At 36.7% G+C, this 18,315-nt stretch overlaps 1 protein-coding gene across 1 annotated transcript in view; it reads right to left on the reverse strand.

Moving 5' to 3' along the window:
- The window catches only part of SUGCT (succinyl-CoA:glutarate-CoA transferase), a 335,643-nt gene that overhangs the window by 312,968 nt on the left and 4,360 nt on the right, over window positions 1-18,315 (reverse strand). The window contains exons 3-6 of the mRNA XM_082479451.1: window positions 18,240-18,313; window positions 15,035-15,120; window positions 14,182-14,232; window positions 8,376-8,496 (exon numbers count right to left, since the gene is read on the reverse strand). Of these exons, the coding sequence (XP_082335577.1) occupies window positions 8,376-8,496; window positions 14,182-14,232; window positions 15,035-15,120; window positions 18,240-18,313 (332 nt within the window). The remainder of the gene's footprint in view (window positions 1-8,375; window positions 8,497-14,181; window positions 14,233-15,034; window positions 15,121-18,239; window positions 18,314-18,315) is intronic.

Here is an 18,315-nt window from a genome sequence, read left to right on the forward strand (position 1 = left end):
AGACCCATATGAAACTCAGATGGCACACACCACCTCTTCTATAACCCTTTTGCCATTCTTTCCACCTGATTTTTGCCTTTTTACAACAATACTGTTTGCCAACAAACAAATTAACAGTTTCACACAGTCAAAGTATTTACAAATTTAGAGTTAAGACTAAGTTCTTTGGGGTAGAGACTAAAAGATTACATTTCTTGGGGATTTGCAGAGTAATAAAGTTAATAAAAATAACAATCCCAACAATCTTATCTTCATAGTTTCTTTGGGCTGAACTAAGAATATTTCTAAGATGTTCTGTGATTATCATTATGCATTCCATTTTTTTCATGCATAAATACAGCAAAAAGTCTTTACAGGAGTAAAATTCTTTGAAAGGCAGAAAACTAAGCATCTCATCCATATTTTAAGAAATGAAATGACAGAAAAAAAAATATTGAAATAAGATTTTGTTATGCCACAAGCAACCTCCATATGATACAAAGTGTTACTTCCTAGAAAAGGAGAAGGAAAGAAAGGGAGGAGACAAAAAAAGGTCTGAGGAACATTATCTTTGGCAAAACCTGTACACAAGAGAAGAGTAAGCACAATTCACTCAAATTAGCAAGGGGACCAGCCAGAGAACCCGAGAGGAGTAGCTTTCATCATTCAGAAACAAGCTACAAAATTCTTTCAAAACCTATTGCCTTCAGAGACAAGGAAAAAAAAAAAAAAAAAGAAGTGGTTTGATTTGAAAACAATGTAACAATGTTGTCCTTTTAAACAGTGCCCCCTCCTGTTCAGAAATAAACTATAACTTTCTTGGAAGCACTACACAGACCATACTGATAGCAACAAATGGTCACTCCCTTCTGACCTGTACATGATTTACTTTAACCAGCCAATTTTCAAAAAAAATAAACCAATCTCAACCACAGAACTGTCAAAACATATTATGTTTAAACTCATTCTAAGATTACTCTCATCAGCAAAGCCAACTTGTGAGTGAGAACAGGCAATTTGGAGCTCAAGAGCAGCAGGAACATTGGGAAATGTCCCGGAAATCCTCGAAACCCTGCAACAGCCACTGCAGGGCTGGATACATTCAATCTGAGCTGTTTGGATAAGGAACTCAGTTTGCTAATGACGACTTCCAAAATGCCATAAAGGAGACAGCATCTGGCTTACCTGTGTCTAAACTCTTCACCTACATATGACCCTGGAATTTCTGAAAAATTACACCATATTTCATTTTACTATCACTAACAATTTGCAACAGTCCAAACATTTAGAAAGAGGCAATTCCATTCAAACATTATTCCTGTATTTAAGAAAGATTGCTCAATTCTGGATAAGTTATAAAGTAGCCGATCTTCTGACTTCTAAGGAGCATGTCTTCCACATTTTACATTCTGCTACAACACGTGCCTATTCAGCTGAACCAGTCACCTCCATATATGTTCCATCAACAAAAAGCATTTTATGTAATACAGTTCAATCCTGATCTTTAAGCTGTATAAGAATGAGAATTTTGAAGATTTTCATAATTTCTCGCAAAATGTTTCTGCTGTTCTTAAGCACAAAACCAAGGAGAGGAGCGGGTTTGTTTTGCAACATTAGAAGAAACAACTTACAGCTGTTTGCTTAAAACCCCAAGAATTACTGTTCTTTAGAGTGAAGACCTGAAAGAATGGGAGACCCTTTTGTCATGGCTATGCTTTTTTACTAATGCTGTTATTTTTTATTTCCACTAGAAAATCCTCAAATCCGGCTCTAAGGTATCATGAGGGCTGGCAAATATACACTCTCCAAGGAAATATTTGTTCGTGCTTTAAAGCTAAAATCTCCAAAGACTCAGTCCATGAAGTGCATGCCCCATCGTATCACACGTCCCAGCAGTTTGTTCTGACACATGTATGCATGCTGTCACCATAGACCAACTGAGCATGCTCTAGCCCGGTTTTTATTTAAATTTACTGTTCACACTTATTGCGCATGAGGATAGCACACAAAAGAACAAGCATAGAAAGAGGGTATCCCCTCTGCTCAATTCCTACTAGCGCTGCAATGTAGAAAATGAAAAACAAAAAAAAACAGGTTAGAATTAAGGTTCTGAAGGACTGGAGAACATTATTAGCTGGAAAAGGTAGCAGGTAGGAAAATGTGAGGCCAAAAGAGGTAGAGGAAACTGATGTTTGGCAAGGAACTGAACTGGACAGGGGAAGAGTCTGAACTGGCTGACCTGGGCCATCACAGCTAGGAAAGGGCAGGGGGAGGGTAAAGAGCAAGAAGGAAGGGAAACAGATCTGGCAAAAAGAGCAAGGCGGCAGCACAAAGGCATCATGTAGGTGGGCAGGCTGGGAAGACCAGAAATACTAGTCTGTATGCCACCAGAAGCGAGGAGAAAGGGAGGCTAGGAGGAACCATATAGTGCTAGAGTTGGGATTGATTAGACTAGATTTCATGGTGATTCCACAACTTAAAAGCAAGGAGAGCAAAGGAAATAAATGAAGAATAAGCTGATGACATCTCCATGATGTCATCCATCTCCACCTACTGTCCAGAAGGAGGAATAAGTTTAATGGAATAAAGGTGTTGTTATATATATATATACATACACACACACATATGGCAGTCATGAACCATTTGTGACCACATTACCAACACAATATACTCCAAAGACAGACCAATAGACCAGCCCTACCTGGCTTAACATCAAGCTGTATGAAATAGAAATTCCTACGGAACAGGACACACAAGTACATGACAATGAGTGCACTCATTCAGCACCTGAACCACTTTAAGGATCTGGCAAATAACCTAATCCATAACCAAACACAAAACGCAGCTAGTGAGTGCTGAACTAGCTGGGATAAAAACATTCTAGATGGTGAGCCCTTAAGAAGGCAAGACTATCAGTAAGTGCTGACTATCAGTTAGTGACTCTGAGATCTAAAGACAAATGCAAGACCTGTATTTTCACACAAATCTTGTCACAAACAGCAGTCTTTAAAAAGTGAAAGCACGACTCCTCCAAAGTGTAACAAACACAATAATTATAAAATTGACAATTATTTGTCTGGATGCTTTGTCTGGAGTAGTATAAAGGAAGGATATGGTACAGTCTAGAGTCAGAAAATTACCTTTCATATTTTTGGATGGCCTCTAAAATTACAAATGTTTTAATACACAATTTTATTTGATTTGTTTAGATGATTTATTTATCCTTTCATTCAATAACTGAATCATAAAAAAAAAAAAAACAAGAAACTTAAAGACATCTTGATCACAGCTGCTATACAAGTTATGCTGTAAGGTGAAACTGATTCCTTCAAATTACTTGTTTATTGATTGCATTCCATACCTATGAAGTTTAAACTTGGAAGGTAATATGGTTCCAAAAATAAGAAACCAAAATATTCCAGATGATATCCAGTCTTGTTAATGAGTTAACTAAATGGATAAGGGAAGTAGTGTCCAGCAATTATTTGTAATTTGTTAAATAAATCAGTTCTAATGTTTTCAGCATGTATATACTGACAAGAAAAACAAAAATTAAAGTTGGAAAAACACTCTGATTCTGACATACTGGACATGTTTATTTCTTGCTTATTTATTTATTATCAAATGTTATGCCAAAATGTCTGTCTCTACATATTCTCACATCTAAAATGTAATACAGTTTGTGATAGCCATTAACAATGACCAACATAATTTTGTCTGTTAACAATAGTTACGATACATAAAATACACCCTTAAAAATGCATATTAAAAACTGTCTGAGTTAAACAGCATAAACCATTTCGATCCTCTGTTCAAAGGCCTCCGAACATAATTCATGTTATATTATGTATCCTTTATCCTTCCTTCACAGGACTCACAAACCAGAAAGGGCTTGAGAACTAACATATTTCTATTATCTCTTGTAAAGCCTGTGAGATGCCAAATGATGGATGAAATCCCACTGTTTAGATGTAGAAGGTTGTAACCAAGATAATTTGTCTCAACAATTTTCAACATTTGGGAAGACAACTAGTCCATTTAATTCAACATTCTAGGCCAGCACATCTCTTACATCTGACAAACAATACTTCTCTTTGGATCTTAACTCACATTTTCCATATCCTTAGCTAGGCACTTTACATACACTTAACTTTCTACGGCATTACCAAAAAACCTTAGATTGTGTTTTCAGACACTTTCTATCTGAAATACTACATCTGAGCTCCCAGTAACCTACTAGATTCAGCATGTCTCAGTTCATTCCCTTCAGTACCAAACCTTATCCTATTACATTGTCACAAAGCACAGCTCCAGTCTCGAGTTGGCAGAACTGAGCACTTCTTGACAGCCTTTCAGAATGCAGCTATGTGCTTTCTGCACCAATCTCTCACAAAGCCAGCCATCCAACTCAGATCCCTCAACTTACATAAACCTGCTTTTTGGGTCAAACGTTGCAATGCCCAGCATTAAAACATCCAAGCCACTGCTTACAGACAAATTTCTGTGCCCAGAGTCCCACTATTTTTATATAATAGGCCTCCACATTCAAGAACCCACAAGAAAAAGAAAAGCACTTGAACACCACAAATAGCAAGCAACATGGGCGAGAGGTGCGTTGCAAAAGCAAAGGATTGCCAGTTAGGTCCAATGTTTGCTTCAGAAAAGGGAAGTGAATTAATTCCTGTTTACATGAACAGCTTGGCATGTTCAGGTGCTTTATTGTGTGTGTGTTTTCAGTAGCAAAGCTATGACATGTCTTAACAACAACACAGGATCAGACCAAAGTTCACCTTGCCGGATGTACTGCTACAAGTGATTTATAAATATTAATCTACCAATTTGTTCCAAAAGCCTTTTATATTGGCTAGTCAGAGTAACAAAGTTTCTCAAATTGATCCCTTGCAGAAAATGGCTCAAGTATGGAAACTCCCTAACTTTCCCCATAATAAATGGTAGTATACATAACTTTGCTGCCATAAAGACGTTTTAATGCTTTTACCAACCTCCTTTGCTGTTTGTCTAGCCTTCTTTATGATGGAAAAACAAATAAAAAGCTCTCTTGGTCTCTTTCCATAGGCATTCATGTTTTAATCTGAGCTGCTGATCTAAGCAATTTTTTTAGCACGTACTTTAAGAACTTGATCTCCTTTTCACTGATTTTGGATTATGTTTTTTTAAAGCTAAACATTACTACATCAAACCTCTTCTAATCTCTTCCCATTCCCTCTCACAAAAGAAAAAAAAAAAACAAGAAAAAAAGTATATTTTAATGTAGTAGAGTCAACCACAGCAAAAAAATGTTTTGAATTGTAATATCTAGAATCAAGGCACCGAGCTTTTAGAAATCAGTCAGGAATTCTTTCTTCATAAATCAGTTGCCCGCCTGATTGTGTCCAAAAAACCCAAACTTACTGCCTAAGTATCACCATCATGCCCTCTCTGTCATAGATGTTAAAAGCAGCAACCAGACTAGGACAAAATATACATGTGTAGATTGAGCATTTTCTACCTTGACTTAATTTATTTCTGATCTGTTTTGTTGTTTGTTTTTTTTTTTTTTTAACAGTACTAGAGATTTTATGTCTTCATTCCTAGAAGATGCACTGTCCTTAAATAGATGTTCCTTGCCATCTGTTAGACCTCCAAGACTTAACCAACCATAATTTAAGATCTCGAGTTGTTTTATGGGTGCCTGACAAACATCACCTAGCTCTTACCTCCCAAACACCTTCAACCTCAAAAGATCATAGTGCATGAATGAAAAGAAAAATAATCTTTACCTATGTATTTATGATTTTTTTTAATGCTTATGTATTTTCTATTATGTGTAACATAACTGTAAACTACGTATTATGCATAGAGCTGCCATTTCGTCATGCAAGTATACAGTTCTGAAAGTCAAGGTTGACCTGGAGTTGAATTTGGATGTGAAGAGCAACAAGAAAGGATTCTGCACGCAAATGGGCAACAGAAAGAAGACTACAGAAGATGTGGGCCTACTGCTGAATGGGGCCGGGAAATTGGTGACAAAGGTTGGACTTGATGATCTTAAAGGTCCCTTCCAACCTCAGCAGTTCTATGCTTCTATGACATGGAGAAAGCAGAGGTATTTAATGCCGCCTTTGCCTCAGTATTTACCAAGAAAGATAGCCCTCGGGAGTCCTAGGTCCTTGAGACTAGGAGGAAAGTCTGCAGCAAGGAAAACTTATCCTCAGTGAAGGAAGTTAGGGAGCACTTAAACAGTACATACAAAAGCATGCATCCTTGCAGCAAATGAAGTGAACAGTATTTTGCGACACATTAGGAAGAGTGTTGCCAGCAGGTTGAGAGAAGGGATCCTTCCCCTCTACTCAGCACTGGTAAGGCCACATCTGGAATAGCATCCAGCTCTGGGCTCCCCAGTACATGACAGATATGGACTTACTGGAGCAAGCCTAGCACAGAGCCACAAAGACAATTAAGAGACTGGAGCATCTGACACATGATGAGAGGGCACAACAGGTGAGACTTCAGCCTAAACAAGATAAAGCTGAAGGGGATCTTCACAATGCGTATTTTCTTTCTAGTGGTTGCTGTGTTTTCACATTTGGTATGAAAGGAATGTCAATAATGCATATTATTTCAGTTGTTGCTAAGTGATGTTTATACCAGTCAAGAACTTTTTTCTCTGCGGAGCAGAAACAGAACAACAGAATGGGCAATGGAATATTCCGTACAGTAGACATCATGCTCAGTATATAGATGGGGAATGGTTGGAGGAGGAAATCTACAATCTCTGCTTGACTTGAGCTGGGCAACCAATTCACCAGGCAGTGAGAGCGACTTTTATATTCTTTTACCATTATTATTATTGGTTATTGTCCTTTTCTCTTATTGTTCTATTAAACTGCCTTTATCTCAACCCATGAGGGTTTTTTTCCCTTTCCTCTCCTTTTCTCCCTCTCCTCCCCACCCTTCTCAGAGGGAGAAGAGGGAATGAACAAGAGGCTGCATGGTCCTAGTTGCTGGCTGGGATTAAACCCTGCTTGAGCAGGGGGATTGGACTAGATGGCCTCAAGAGGTCTTTTCCACCTAAACAATTCAGTGATCCTGTGAAATTAAATAGTATCTTTCCTTAGGGTCTGACTTCAAGTAAGGGTTTTGCTTATTATCAGTAAAATACAAAAGCACACAAAAGCTGACACGTAGGGTGAATGTAAAAACAGATTTACCGAATCAAAGGCCAAGCTATCTCACATAAATTGTAGCTTGGATATAATTTTTTATTCTTTTTCCTTAATTATGGGTACAGCAACTAAACAAAATAAAATTGCAAAACCAAACCACTTGACAAATTCCAGTTGTGAGTCTACATGCACAAGCAAATGTGAAAAACACTGTGGTAACTAGCTGCTGAGCAACCTAAAAATGTATTTAAACAAAGAGATTCTCAGCAAGACCTGAATATAATTGCATTTCTGTTCTTGTCTTCTTCAGGTATTTGCCATACAAACATGATAAATACATCACAATAGACTGAAAAGTTATTGGGTTCCTATTAAATGACATCAATACCCAGAAACTAAAAAGCCAAAGCCATTTATTCTTCAGAAATTCAGAGGCTTAACAGGTTTGTAACTAAGACTTTAAACCAGTCTAAAAACATTTGTAACTTCTCTGTTTCGATTTAATTGTTTTTAACAGTAGACTTTACATGCACAGATACTTTAATTTTAGTGCTTAATCAAGACTGAGGTCTTGATTAACCACATGGGGTGGTTTTTTCTTGGTTTGTTTTTTTTTTTTTTATAAGCAATTTTTCAGAGTTAAAACTATTTTTACATGTATGCTGTTCCTGATATGCATATGTCTACATTCTTTTCACGTATAAAGTACCTACAACTCTTCTACCATTTCAGTTACCAGGCAATAGACTCCAGAAAACTAACATAAATCTTCCATGAGCATGTAACTGCGTAATTCTGAAGCGAGAGAGATGCTTCAGGGCAGTAAAGAACACTGAGATTAACAGATTGGAAACCTGCAATACGTAAACTGGTACAGTAAAACTGTTGGGGAAAAAAAAAAAATATCTGAGTTCGCAACCAGTTCAAAGCAAAATGCAAGGAGCGCAGCCAATCCTGGCTCCTCTGAAGTCAACACGAGCATGTCAGGCTGGCATGGTAATGCCACTGTTGACCAATTTATAAGCTGTTGACATGGTTGCTGCATGCTATTTTTTATATAACTATTTTTGAATTGAACAGTCAAACTCACTGTTTCAATTTATCTTAAATGACATAAAAATAGTATCTATAATAATAAAATAATAAAAATAATATCTATCTATATAACCACATGACTTTTATAATATATTGACCGGAATAAAGGAACACAAGTAATTGAAATTAAAATACCTGTTATTGAACAGTACACTATGTGAGGAGCAATCTTTTTCATGTCTTCATAACCTAGACCCATTTCAGCCAGTTTCCCAGGGATGTAGTTTTCCACAAAAACATCAGACACTGCTGCAAGCTTTAGAAAAGAAAAGGATGAGTAACATTTATTAACAAGCTTCCAAAAGTTCAATACAATCTTCATGTAACTTAATTTGAAAATCTCACTAATCAAAATGGCTCTAGTCTTTGTGACAAAAGAAAACTTACAAACCTAGTGAGAGATGTTTTGGCCTGTCAAGACTGTGCATCCCTGCATACTACATATTAGAGGTGCTGCATATCTAGAAAGATGACTGTCAAAATCCTAAAGCGATTAGACAAATCTATAATATAACTGTATTAGCAGTATTACATCAATTTCCCAAGACTTGACAACAGTTTGCAGAACAATCATTATCTTATACCTGAACTTAGCTTGAGGAAAAACACGGGGACAGGGGAAGAAAGCATGCGTATTTATCCTTCACGCTTTCTCTACCTTAGAAATAATTTTCTGATTTTTTCATTTTAAAATCATTGATTACAACTACTGTAACAGAGGCAACATATATCACCTCGTGTATGTAGAAGCAGAATAGGGAGTCCAAAAATTTTATTGGGTTAAAATGATTTGGACATCTTAAAGTCATCTAAAGTCAATTAGAATAGAGCTGTCAAGCTCTGCAATGTGATTTTCTCCATCACACCTAAATGAATGACCTAGTCCAAAAATCTACTGGTTAGATTAGCATATAACCTTGAAAGGCTTTAAATTATGTCCTTTTTTCTTATAAAAATTAGATTATGCTTAATGTTATTTGCAGCTGATCAGTCACATTCTCTGAAACTACCATGTAGCTGTCCAATTAATATACACAGCATATTAGACCAGCTTCTATAAACTAGTGTCATCATAACAGCAATCACAAGCATTTTTGTTCTAGCATGCAGGCTGTTCAGCTGAATTTAAGGCCAAAGAAGCTGCCAAGCCAGCAAGTATTTAACAGGAAAGACAGAAACTGATCCTTATTCAGACAAGGCAGCACACAACTTATGAATGGTTTAATTGGATGCACGGAAGAGACATTAATAACATTTACAGAAACTAAGTTCAGTATACAGTGAAGGTGCGTTTTAAAATATGCCATTAAGTATTTTTGAAGTGGCTATGTGAAGAACACATAGGACTATAGCAAAATGAGAAACAGTCTCCAGATTCTAAATAAGTATTTCTGGGTTGCAATGTGGACAGCTGGCTGGTTTGTTACTTCATGATTCCATAGAAGTGAACACAACATAACTCCATGGAAGTTATTAAAAAATAGGCATTTGGCACAAAAAGGTTCAAGAAGATACACGTTTCCACAGAGGTAAAGTATTTGCCAGTAAAAACAGACGTAGCTCAGACACGTCTACAGCTGTCCCAATCCTCTGTGCAGGACAGCAGATCAAGCCACAACAGGGGCAAGCTATTTGTTCTTTAATAGTATGACTTCATGAAAAATATAGTTAAGGATTTTTTTATTTTCTCTTTAAATCCTTCACAGGTCATACATAAATACTTTTCAAACTGGTAACACCACAGCCTGAGCTTAATTCATTCAAGAGAAGAAATCAGTTACAACTTGTGTATTGCTTTCACTGGGGTTTTATTTTATAATCTATCTGATTAACAGTGACTGCATGGGCTAAAATGGTTTGACAGTTGTTTTCCATCTCATACTGAAGAGCTATCATCTCCTACAGGGCACAGAGGAAAAAGGCGTAACATACAGTACTGTAACATAAAGAGCACCATAACTCTGGACTTGGCAACACACATGCGATGACAACAGTGCTAAGTGAGGATACAACCACTTGGGCCCAGTTTACCAGTGTACATATTCTCAGACAGAAATAAACATGAATTTTCAAGACATCCTACAAGTGTAGTGTCAGCTTTGCTGCTAAAGTTTTCACGACACTTGGAAACAGTCTTTAATGCATAAAGGCAGCAGTCTGCCTATAGTTCTTTTCTTTTCATGCTCGCTGAACCAAGCATAGGTACGCAGGGTTCTGCCATTGTGGATAACTGGACTCAGACTCTGATCCAAATAAACTGTATGTTCTTAAAACTCAAAGGGATTTTTCGGTCTCAATGTCCACTGTCAACTGAAATTTCACGCTTCGTGTCCTACAAGTCCTCTGAACATATCACTTGTATATTAACCTCTAGTAACAGAGTAATACAACACAGACCTGAGTTGGAACACTATGTATTCCAGATATGCTCAACGTCTACGCCTCAGGAAATAAAAAATACATCATGTATGCCAAAGTAGCCATTAAATTGAATAACAATAACAAATAACGATGCTACTAACTTGATAAAGCAAACTATTTGTACCTTTTGGACGTTTTGATGGGGGGGTGGGTTTTTGGTTTTTATAAAATCTCCACACAGAGGAGAGTGTGTATACTCACGCATATAAACATATATATGCACACCTATATATATTTATATGTGTGTGTATATATATACATACGTATGTGTGAATAGTTTGCTTTATCAAGTAAAAGGGCATGCATGAGACATGCTGACCTCTCACCTAAAGGCAATGGAAGGGAAGGAGTGCCATCAGCTCCCAGACAACTGAATTGTCCCAAGTTCTTAATGAATAACTAGAAAAGTTAATTAGTTAGGGCTAAATACTCAAGCGAAAGGTATCCTCAAGGTTCTTAAGATAAGCTTGTGACAGTAACTGCTGAATAGTGCTCTACAGAGATGCTGAGCCTTATTACAACAAAAGGATGTCAGAGGATGGGACTGGTGCACATACCATCACTGAAGAGAAAAAATAACTTTCATTCCGGAAGATATACAAGTATCTGGAAGGCAGTTAACAGTGAGCCAAAAGCATTAGGAAGGAAGACAGAGCTACAAGTGACACAGAATACAGAAACTAAAAAAAGACAACCAAAGAATAATTTTGTGGGAATCATGTAAACATGTAATTGTGAAAGAGCTGACCCTTGGACTAGTATTTTGTAGTGCTGTGCCAAAAGAAGAAAAGCAGCCAGGACTCCTGACAAACAGATTTCTTCAGCTCACTTGATACTACTGACTGAATTATCAAGGCTGTGCTTTTGGCACATACCTGAAAACTCTCTACTCCGTTGTTTTTAACATGATTCTAGATTCTGAGATCTGCCCTCTTCTACCTATATGGAACTTCCAAGGGGGGAACAAAATTTATTCAACTATGCTACCTTTCTTAATAAAAAAAATATAACCTTATTGCTTTTCTTTGTAGGGCTTAGGCTCAAGACAATTAAAATTCATGTATGAGTAACTAGTGTCACAAACTTGAATTTCTTCTTGCCATCATTTACAGACATGAAAGCTACTTTTCATAGTAACAAATACATTGCTGAAAAATGCTCAATTCTATATACATCTGTCCTGATGTTACCAGGAGACAACTGACAATAAAAAGCCTGTTATAGACAGCTTTCATTTACATATTCTTTTTGACAAAACTTCAAACGGAAGTAGTTATATTCTGGTTCCATTTGAGATGCAACAACGGAATGCCAAGACCTCTGCACCAAATACTTCCAAAACCGATCTCTCTAAATCAAGCAGAATGATGAACTCCACAAGTAGTCACGTTTGAATAATGCCTCATCACTTCAGTCCACGATGTTGCTATATCACAGATAGGGATGCCATTGATTTAAGGAACAGAAAGCTGTAGTGGTTATGAAAGCAACTTTAATAAAGGATAGAAACTATAAGAAATGACTTGACAACAAAATTGTCCATCCTCATTTTTAGGTCAGTTCTGCAAATCTTGCAGTTGCTTTCCAGTTTTAACATAAGTTAGGTTTTTCATCACAGCTTTATCTCCAAAAGGGAAAGAACTTTGTCCAGAAGATCTCTTCATTTTCACAGCTAGTGTGGTAAACATTTAACAGAGTTAGTTCTCCCACTGGAAATTCCATAATATCACATCTTAGAAAATAATTTTCATACATGCTTGACTATTACAGTGACATGAAGCTAAGGAAAAAATATTGCTGCTGGCAGGAACCATTTGTCCCCTAGCTCTAAATACTCTTACTGCCAGCTATCCTATATTCAACATCATGATAGCTCTACACTACAGTGGTACAAGAGATCTGACCAGGAGGGAAAGAGTGGGAAGCCCAGCACTAAGTTGACAGAGAGGAGGATGCTCTTCCATAACAAATGAGGGAGAAGAAAGTTGCTGCTTTGATTTAAAAATCATGTGGGATTTTAACTCAACCAGGCACCTAAGCCTCAGACACAAAGATTATATTGCAAGTTCTTAAGTCACCAGCCATTCAACTCTACAAACCATAAAAAGGTCCTCCATATTGCAGGCAGAAAGTTATACATTTAAAAACAGAATCAAGCAGTAATCTTCCTGCACAAACATCAAGATGAAAAAAGGGGAACTTTCTAACTACAAATAGTGGCATTCACAGAAGAAGCTTATGCTGAAGCCATCTTTTCCTCAGCTCATCCTGACTGAGAGACCCTAATACCTTTAACTCTTCAAACGGGTCCAGCCCACACACATGGAATCAGCAGACATTTTGTGTAGAGTAGTTTTTCTTTCACCATTTTTAAAGGTCAAATGACAAGGAACAAACCTAGTCTTCTTATGCAGGAGGAACAATTTTTATAGTCCATTAGAGTGTGACTAGTTTATCCAAAAACACATCTGTGTTATACCACACAAAATTATTCCAAATGATAATGTCTATTTTGAAAACCTTTAGAAGACAAACACATGGCTTCATAACAAATCAACAGTAAATGGTTCTGTTCTGCAAAGAAAAAAGGCACTGGAGAATCCTTGGCTTATAAATTCCAAAGATTTCCATATGAAGTGTCTTTTACAGAGCCGACAGTGAAGAAATAGGTCAGAAGCATCAGACAACTTAACCTATTTCCATTTCATGCAATATTTCCAACAAAACATACTACCAAATTACACTTACTGTAGGACACGTACAGTCTCACTGTGAAAACAAGTGATTAGAACTGATACTGAAACAGTTACAGAAGCCAGCTGACCTTCTTCAATGTGTTAGTACTGCAGGGCTAAAAACGCAGCTCTAGCAAGTAGTGGGTCTTCTGTTTCTCAATAAATAAAAAAAGAGATGACCAACCACAAGTTTTACAAAATGTGAAATATGATCTTTTATTAATTTTTCAATGGAAAAAAAGGATTGTCCTTAAAACACCCTTACATTCTGAACTCAAATACTGAAAAAAGAAACAAATATTAAATTTGACCTAGGGACAGTATTTCTCAGAAAGATGCAGAGCAACCGAAGTCATTAATTTACTGTAACATTCAAAAACCTGCAGATACTGGAGCCCAGCATCTCTTTGTAAACTGCTCACTGACTTCATCAGATCACTCCAGCCTGAATCTTTCTAATGAAGTAGTACAGCAAGATCAAATACAGAACAGTAAAAGGAAACCACTAGGCTGTTACACTTTCTCCTCACAGTATTTCATTTGAAGCTTTTGATGACATTTTCAAGTAAGTTTTATATAAAAAATAATTAGAAATCACACTGAATATTGAGCCCAAAAGCACAGAATACTAAGGCTATATACTGTAATTTAACAAATTTACTGCACATATACATATTTTTAATTACCAAATACCAAATTAATACTTGAAATGCAGAGTTTATTCTTTATTACTCAGGATGAAAACAATACTAAATAGGCACAGTTTGCATGCTACCAAAACCTACCTCTCTGATTAGCTTTGCTCCTTTTGAATCCTTCATGTTGATAGCTATACTCTGGGGACAAAAAAATAAAAATACAACAGTAATTTATGTGAAAGCCCTGCTGGTGATTACCAGCGTCTTCTAAATATAACCAACAGTCAAGTTTCACACTGCAGCTAAATTAAATAATTAAATTTTAACACACACACACCACCTCCCCCTGCAAAAAGAAATTCTGTTGGTAAAGCAAGCTGAACTGTCTCACCAACGGATCAGACAAGCCCCAAAACAAGTCTGACAGACTTGCAGCTGGGAGCTGCACTACAGTCTGTTCACTATATGTTTCCACAGCACCTACTACTGCAACTACCCATGTGGGACACCAGAAACATTTGTTTCAATGGCAACAAGCCATTAAATAGCTCAGGCATATCACGAAACTTCATCTTAATCCTGAAGTTTCACAAGCTACTTTTAGCAATCCAAACTGTGGTACGATACCTGCCCTCCTCCAGCTCCAGCTGATGCAGGTCAGCTGAGGTGATGCACCTGAAAAAAACTGATCCTTCAAATAAAATAACCCTTACTTTCAGCAGGGTTCATTTCAGCTGATTTGCACCAGCAACTTAGGACTGGCAAGGCCACTCTTGCTTTCTGAATTTGCCTCAGCTGACCATAGCATCATACCAGAGGTTTGCAGCCTTTTTGTTCAAAAGAACTCTGTTTTTCTCCTGGAATTTATTTATCATAGCTTAAGGCCAATGTAACTATTGCTCCATTATGTATGCTAAGAATCAAACAAAGGAGAAGTGTTATGTCTTCAGTTATCATTACAAAAAACACAGGCTAATGTTCAATACTGCACTTTGTTTACCTTTTTATTTCTATTGACACTGAGAAAATAAACACTTTCTGTTCCAGCAAAAGGTGGGCCCCAGGCTCTTGTATCATCACCAGCTCCTGAAAGAAATACCATCACATTTTCATAGTTGTCCAGTATCATCACACTGCCAACAAATAAAAAGAATAAAGTTTTCCTCCAATGTATCATTTAAACCACCTAAGCTTCATCTAGCAGGCAGGAAAAAAAAAAAAAAAAAAAGAAAAAGCTTAACATATATATTTTAGTCTACTTATGTCAAAAAAACACCTAAAAGTGAACATGATTAAGCAAAGTGAACACAGTGTTTGCTAGTGCTGGGATTACTTTTAGGCTTTAAAATATTAATATACAGACACACACCACCAATGTCTTTGCAGATTTTTTAGTTGTTTTGTTTGTGAGTTGGTTTTGGGTTGTTGGGAGGGGGTTTTTTTGGGGGGGTTGGGGTGTTTGTTGGGGTTTTTAACTTAAAGGAGAGCTACAATGACATTCTTTCAGGCAATCTGGAAGAATTTCTTAGAAGCTCTTGCCCTTCACTAAGTCACACAGTGCACAGGGTCAATAAGCTATTCCTGAAACAATCTGGACATGGTGTCAAGATACCACTAATCAGCAACAACTTGTTAAGACGCATGCTGTAGGAACACCATCAAAAAGAAGCACTTGCTATAGCTCATGCAATCCCCCATCTCCAGCCCTCTCAGAAATGTTCCTGCGTTACAGAAAGGCAAGATGACACTAAAGCAGCTGCATACACTGATGTCACTGTATCATTTATGCTTAATTTCCAATTTAAAACCTTTCTTAAATGTCACGAAGACTGGCAATCTATTTTAATTAGTATTAAAACTAAGACTGGCAATCTACTTTAATTAGAATTAAAGCTACATTTAAATTCAGATATAATCATCATCCTGAGTGCTAGCAAGCATGCACATTCCTGTATCTATTTCAATATCTAAGTTTTATCCACTTGTTAATTTCATGTGAGTGAAAACTTAGTGAGGCAACACAGAAGACAGAAACAAGCTGAAGGACCTTTGGTCTTGCACAATATAACACACAATTATGTCATAATTATGCTATACACTATGGTAACACAAAGTCTACAGCCATTTAAGATCCACTGTGGTGGAAGTTAAACATATAAATTACTTATCAACTTTTGTACTGTTTAGTATTTCAAAGAACTATTTTGCTTCAAGTGGGAAGCTTGGGGGGGGAAGGGGGGGGGGGAGAAATCTAGCCTTGGTACATTATCATTTCAAGCCATTCAAAACAAAACATTTCAGTAATACTTTCCATGTAGGACGCTAGTGTGACTACTATCCTTTATGGATTAATACTCCTGTGAACGTAGGTATCTGCTCACAAAAAGAGCTCATTACTCACATTCTAAAATGTTTGAAAATCAGAATTCTCAGGCTGCCCTTCTCCTTTAACCACAAAACAAAACTTTAAGAGCTAGAATGCAAATCTCCAAAACTGTTACTTCATACATAATTGCTGACATTGCTGCATTCCCACTACCTAGATACTTGGAATAATACCACTGTCCGTCTCATCTGATAGTACAAAATTGATACAGCTCCTGCCCTATCACAAAAGTGAAAACGTTTGAAACGGTAAGTGATTAAGGACGATCCACAAGTTGATGTGACAAAACTTGTGTTAGACATTCAATGTTTTGTTAAATGTTCAAATATTCGCTATTTCCTATTTAAAATAAAATATAGGGACTGTAATATGTTTTAGTATCTCAAGTGTGCAACTATCTTTACCAGCTCTTTTCAAAACAAATAATACCAAAAGAAACTTAAAACATGGAAACTTAAAGAAGGAAAAAATACATGACATAATGTGCAGCTGCTATGGCATAATTACATGCCTGAAATGGGTAATGATGCATAAAACTGAAAGGCAAATACAGGGAATATTTCTAAAAAAAGAACCGAATGCCATGCAATTTGTTATTCTTCTTGAATGGTCTTACGAACTAAGAAGGGTGGCTATTTCATAAAAATTAAGCATTTTTAACCATTACCCAATCCTCAAACAGCTCTTTGAATAAGAAGTGCATGTGCTGAGTGGAAAAAGAAAAGCTAAAATACAAAAAAATAAAGTTCTATTTATGAAGCTAATTATCCAGAGTCCAATCAGGCTCAGAAGGAGCTACACAAGTTTCTGCTTCTGAAAACACACACTCAAAGCTCATTAACCTCAGACACCTTCAGCAGTAGCATGAAGATTTTCATGCAAATTCAGAAGTCTCCGTTTTCCAATGAACTCCCATCTCCACCTATACAGAATACCAGATCCTGGACTTCAAAGATACAACTAACTCAGGCAGAAAATAACTTTTGTTTACTTTGCCCAATTACAAAGAAAGACTTCTCTGACAAGGTAATTTTTAATTAACAAAATTATTCTCAGGAGAAAGATGGTATAGTATGCCAAGCCACCTTATACTTTACCAGTCAAAATGCTTGCCAGCCCCACTACATCTGTAAAATATACACCAAAGCAGCGCTGACGAACAACATACGTTTTAAATGCTGACATTACCTGACATTTCTTCCGTCTAATAATAAAAATGAAAATAGAAGGTGGAGTTTGTTTCCAAAATTAAAGTGCCTGACATTTTATCAGAATTCTAGTCCTGAGTAGTAAGATGTATTCCTATTTAAAATTATCTAAGATGTTTTGGTTCAGAGGGAACCAAGCTGAAGATTCTGAATTCCCAAATGGGGAAAACACCTTTTCTATAATTCTTATGTAACTAATTGCTGAAAGGATTTGTATGTTTGTCAGATTTTGCACATCAAACACTACACTTAAACCTCTGTTTTAACTTTCTCACCACATTACAAAAAAACACCATACACCTAAGCATTCACAAGCCCAATTTAAAATCTAAGCAAAGTCCAAACAAAATCAATATCGTTTGAGTGATGGGATGAGGTACTTCAGTAAGTGATGACTCAGTACTGGTTTGTACATTAATATCTGAAAAAGTTACCTGACCTTATAACTTCAACATTCTCACTCTTTTTTCTAAATATAGACATAGACTGCTTCCTATCAACACTCACATACATCTTGCATTCTCAGCCATGTATTACTTAATATACATAAACAACTGTTTGTTAAGCTGCACCACCATTCTTATTCTAAAATATATAAATAAAAATCTTACCTGGTCTTTCCACTTTGATAACTTCAGCCCCTAGATCTCCTAAATTCATTGTGGCAAAGGGCCCTGCAAGCACCCT

The sequence above is a fragment of the Vanellus vanellus genome (genome assembly GCF_965231255.1).
Source record: "Vanellus vanellus genome assembly, chromosome: 2".
In the NCBI taxonomy this organism is placed as follows: Eukaryota; Metazoa; Chordata; class Aves; order Charadriiformes; family Charadriidae; genus Vanellus; species Vanellus vanellus.